The 5051-nt window shown below is 48.0% G+C and overlaps 3 protein-coding genes across 3 annotated transcripts in view; all 3 read right to left on the bottom strand.

Annotated features, from left to right (window-relative positions):
* Positions 1 to 1444: 1444 nt before the first annotated feature.
* Pmar_PMAR004180 (equilibrative nucleoside transporter, putative) lies at positions 1445 to 2734 on the bottom strand (the record flags this gene model as incomplete). The annotated part of the gene is made up of 1 exon (XM_002768543.1): positions 1445 to 2734. One exon carries the CDS (start codon positions 2732 to 2734, stop codon positions 1445 to 1447), a length of 1290 nt encoding a protein of 429 aa, XP_002768589.1.
* A 968-nt stretch (positions 2735 to 3702) lies between these two features.
* On the bottom strand, positions 3703 to 4854 carry Pmar_PMAR004179 (equilibrative nucleoside transporter, putative; the record flags this gene model as incomplete). Its single annotated transcript, XM_002768542.1, has 1 exon — positions 3703 to 4854. The coding sequence occupies one exon, from the start codon at positions 4852 to 4854 to the stop codon at positions 3703 to 3705; it is 1152 nt and encodes a 383-aa protein (XP_002768588.1).
* A 53-nt stretch (positions 4855 to 4907) lies between these two features.
* Pmar_PMAR004178 (equilibrative nucleoside transporter, putative) overlaps positions 4908 to 5051 on the bottom strand; it is a gene marked incomplete at both ends in the record, with an annotated part of 1404 nt that continues 1260 nt past the window's right edge. Inside the window, one exon of the mRNA XM_002768541.1 lies at positions 4908 to 4939. Within this exon, the coding sequence (XP_002768587.1) occupies positions 4908 to 4939 (32 nt within the window). The remainder of the gene's footprint in view (positions 4940 to 5051) is intronic.

The raw sequence follows: 5051 nt of genomic DNA, 5'->3' as shown, positions 1-5051 counted from the left end.
GGCAAGTGGATGGACTCATGTCCAGTTTACAGTAGGAAGCGCCTCCATTGAGTCCTGGCAGTAGATATCACAAGTGTTCTGCAGAGTAGCAGTGTCGACCGTGATTGTCGGAGTGGTAGTGGCGGGAACCGATGTAGTAGTGCTGAGTTGGAGGCGGCGTAGAGTACCTAACACTGCCGGAGGGAGAACGCTGACGATAAGAAGGGTATACATAGGGACTTGAATCGTGTGGAACGCTATCACAAGAATCGTCTTACCACGTGATACCTACGTAGCATGAAGATCTCAAGCTGAATCACTCCACGATATCGCGCATTTCATACCTAGCCTCATCGTCGATCCAACTACATACTCAAGCCGCTGGAGCATGGATGCTATGAGTGCCGTGCCTGAAGCCAAGATCGATTAGAGCGAAACGGGAAGATTCTGGTATCTTCCATCGTGCGCGAGTTGCCTCGGCCAGTAACTCGAATACTTTTCCTGCTCACTTTGTATTCGCTGTACGTGTGGGGTCTATGAAACTAGACTCACTGACCTGCTTCTTCGCACTCTGAGCTAAAATCTTTCTAGTCGCTCCGACCGGATAGCCTTCCAAGGAGTCTCGGTGAGCTTCGAGGCGTTTATGGGGAAGCATTGGTTCTCGAACACATGTATTAGGACGTAACAGCTCTAAAGCGTTTCGATATAGTCGAGTTGACAATAGGACAGCGTTAATGTGAATTGCTCAACATTCAAGCGCATGAAATTCGTACTTTTTGACCATTTGCTTACTCAATTACTGTGGATGTTATTCAAGAGAGCAAATTTCCTTCAAATACCCTGTATATAACACGAGTAAGGAGGTAGAAGGGGTAGAATCGTGGAAGCCTTCTGGGACACTCGAAAGTGTGCACCAACCCAAAACTCCCGCTGTGCCGATTCAAGCGGCGTGTATAATACTGACCATTACGTACTTATATTCTAGGAAATTGAGTATCAAGTACTTCATCGATCCAGATCACGAGGATGTGTGACGCTTAAAAGTCATGAACATTAATAATGTTACATAATTCTCCGTAGTTGACTGGGCAGACGATTGAGCAGGCTTTGCATGAGCTGCCTCGCCGAAACTATAACAGGGTGTTATCAACGACCTGCTCTCCACGTTTCCCAACAACTAGCAACGCAGATTCCCCCCACTTCCAGAGGAACATTCCGTAATAATAGTGCGATGAGGAAAGGTAGGGACATATGACGTAGAGCGTTTTCCGATTGCTGTATTTTCTCGAAGCCAAAACATATTACAATCCGACGCCTGCAGACAGGCAAAGGACACATGAACGACTTTACTAGACAAGGCGTTTTCGATCATAGATTACGTTCGGATTGAAAGATTTAGCAAGAGATATAAGACGGTGAAAGTAAGGAACGACAGATAGTTCATAGCAAGACAAACCGATACGCCTCACATATAGGCTGTTTGCTGAATGACAGTAGCGATAACTGAGCCACTAAGAATGCCGCAAATGAGACCGAAAGCCATCACGTAACCGGCAATCTCCAACTCCTCCATCTGCTCTTGATCAACTTGTGTTGGACCGTGGATCATACACCATGAGGCCACAACGCCGTTGGAGCCGGCAAACAATGCCATAACGATGAAGCGGAACCAGTCTTGGTTCAGAGGCGAAACATCTATCTCGGCACATAGGAAGAACAAGGCGATGAAAATCAAACGGCCAAAGGATGCGAATCGTGTAGCCCTCTTGCTCAAGCGAAGATGATAACTAGGCGAGGAACGACCGACTGTATCGAAGACCTGATAGCAGTAGGTCATCAACTGGCCGAAGAGAGCAGCCGACAGGTCAGATGGTTTCATATCGAATACGAGCCAGGGGAAAACAGTGAACGTAGTTGTGAAGCTGAGCCACACATTGAAGGCCTGGGGGATGGTATCCCAAACGACTTGGCCGAGAGGGCGTTTCATCTGTCTTTTCAATACGAACTTTTGACGGCTTTCCTCAAGCTCGAGGACAACACGCATAAGAGGATGACGCTGCATAACATACTTGTACACTGGAATGGTGGCGAAATTCGCGAGCATGCCAAGGCCATAGAACAAGACCATTCGTGGGTAGAGGTAGTCGGTGACACCACAGCCCTCCAAGATGGCCTGGCAGAGCCTATCAAGGGGCCATGCGATGAGACCCGAAAGACCTTCGCCAATAAGAACGAATTCAGTACAGACAGGATCGACGAGAGCAGCTAGCCCGAACATCGATGACTGCATCAAGGAGTTGGCAAACCCAAAGATTCCGATGAGGACACAACCGGCAGCAAAGCCGGCCCATTGATTGTTCTGAGCAAAAGTGATCGCACATATGGCCAGCAGGATCATGCTGATACCCATACCAATGCAGCCTGTATAGAAACGAGGACCGAACTTGAACCGATTGCCAACCCATACGAGCATCAACTGACCGGCATTGACACAGAGGGAATAACAAAGAGACATCCACGTCCCATATGCGGCTCCAAAGGCGTCGATAAGGGTACCCAACTCGCCCAGGATGAAGTTCCAACCGACGAGAGCGACACAACCGATGAAACAGAACATGGCCTTCAGCTTCCAATCGACGACCTCTCCGGTCGGGGTTTTCGGTGACTCGGGCGGAATCGCTTCTTCCAATGACTCAATCGTGGCCGCATCGGTTCCAACTTGAGACAATTCATGAGAAGAGGTCGAAGAGGGCATGGACAAGGTGGCCACGAGAGGGGACGTCGGAGGAACTACAGATGAGCGAAAACACCGGATTACAGAGATGCGATGGTACCCTCTACTCCACACAAGCACACACGATCGATGAATTAAACTGATCGGACGCAACACCTTAAGAGATGCTCAGACCGTTGTGTTGATCGCCGCTTTCATCGTCGCTCAGATGATGTATCGTGGTATCGCTTAACTCCCCCCAAGACATTGACTGCTCAGGTGGTCCCTCCCTCAACCCTCCATGATCAGAATCCGTTACCATCACAGCAAGGATTCCAGGATGGACAAATAAAATACGTGAGAAATGGGGTTCCCGGGGATGGAACCTGAGGCCACCAACAACGCACTTTCAAATTCTACTTGCAGAATTTGACAGAAAATTGAATTCCGAAATATACCTCGACGAAGATTCGAACCTGAGTCTCAGGTTCTCTAAATCTCAGGTGTCTCAGGTCCGTCATATCCCTGCTGTGTATGATCTCTTTTCTTGTTGTATCGCCGCTCATAACCAGTTTCTCAAGAAGAGCTGTTTCTTCTGGACTCCACACGTTTCTCTTCTCTATGAAGCCTCTGTCACGCGCCACGAAAGAACACGTTTCTCTTTCAGAAGCACTCGGAGTGGTTCTGGAATTTGCAATTCTAGAAACGCTCACAGAATCGCGCAAAAGATTCTTTGAACGCGCTGAGAACTACTTCTGGAGACGTTTCTGAGATCGTGTCCAGATCTGACTCTATGAACAAAATTCCCAGAATCGTTTCTAGAAACGCTTCTCAAATTTAAAATCAGTCTATAGAACAGGCGGTAAGTATCGAACAAGAAAACAGGGACGAAATATTTCAGATCGGCTCAAACGAGCAACTTGCACAAGAAGTTCAACCTCGACAACGAGGAACTTCTGACAACAGCATCAGGACGGCTTCTTTCGAGGTCTTCAATCTGACGTTCATAATCACATGTAAGCCGAGCGCTTAATGATCGTAGCTATAACGGAACCAGTTAGAATACCACAGATCAGACCAAATGACATCACATAACCAGCAATCTCAAGTTCCTCTTTCTTATTCTGGTCGACTTGGGTCGGACCATAAATCATGCAAGAAGCCGCAAGAATTCCGTTGGTCAACCCTAATAGAGCCATGATGACGAAATGAAACCAGTCTTGAGTGAAGGGTGAGCAAGACAGGTGAATACAAAGGAAAAACAGGGGAATGAATATGAGACGAGCAGTAGCAGCATAAGGCGTATATCTTTTCCCCAGACGAAGGTGATAGAAAGGAGAGGCTCGGCCGATCGTATCACATACTTGATAGCAGTAAGTCATAAGTTTACCAAATGTAACGGGCGACAGTGAGGACGGACTCATCTCAAAAACCGTCCACGGAAAAACAGTGTACGAAATAGTAAAGCTGAACCAAACGGTGAGAGCTTGCGGCGCTACGTCACGTAGAATTTTGGATAATGGTCGGGTCGATTTTTTCTTGAGAATAAATTCCTGTCGGCCCTCTTCAATTTCGAGAGCCTTCACGATCACAGGATGATGTTGCATGGAATACTTATACATGGGAACACTGGCGAAGTTAACAATCATGCCGATACCGAAAAACAGTATCATACGAGGGTAGGCGTAATCCGTCACACCACTGCCACGGAAAATCGCCTCACAGAGTCTATCAAGGGGCCACGCGACAAGCCCGGATACGCCTTCGCCGATGAGGATGAACTGAGTCGACACTGGACCAACGAGAGCAGCCAAGCCAAACATGGTGGACTCCATCACAGCGTTGGCGAAGCCGTAGAGACCAACAAATATACAGCCCGCGGCAAGCCCTGCAGATTGGTTATCCTGGGCAAATGTGATGGCACATATAGCCAGCAATATCATGCTGATACCCATACCAATACAGCCCGAATAGAAACGAGGACCGAACTTAAACCGATTGCCGATCCACACAAGCATCAGCTGACCGGCATTGATACAGAGGGAGAAACAGAGAGAACACCACGTCCCATAGGCGTCTCCAAAGGCATCAATAAGAGTACCCAACTCACCCAGGATGAAGTTCCAACCAAGAAGGGCTACACAACCGACAACACAGAACATAGCCTTCAACCTCCAGTCGATGATGTAGCACGATACGCCTTTTGGACATTCCTCTACGTAGCTCGTTTCCGAGCTAGTTTTCGACCTGGCTAGACTAGCCGAACTACAACCAACCATATCATAGTGATTGGCACGTGCAGAATCGACACTTATGATGGACATTATCGCCAAGACGGTCGAAGAAAGCGAAATCCTCC

This window comes from Perkinsus marinus, assembly GCF_000006405.1.
Source record: "Perkinsus marinus ATCC 50983 genomic scaffold scf_1104296967842, whole genome shotgun sequence".
Lineage (NCBI taxonomy): Eukaryota > Perkinsozoa > Perkinsida > Perkinsidae > Perkinsus > Perkinsus marinus.
Note: the sequence above shows the minus strand (reverse complement) of the source record. Positions and strands in the feature narration are given on the sequence as shown.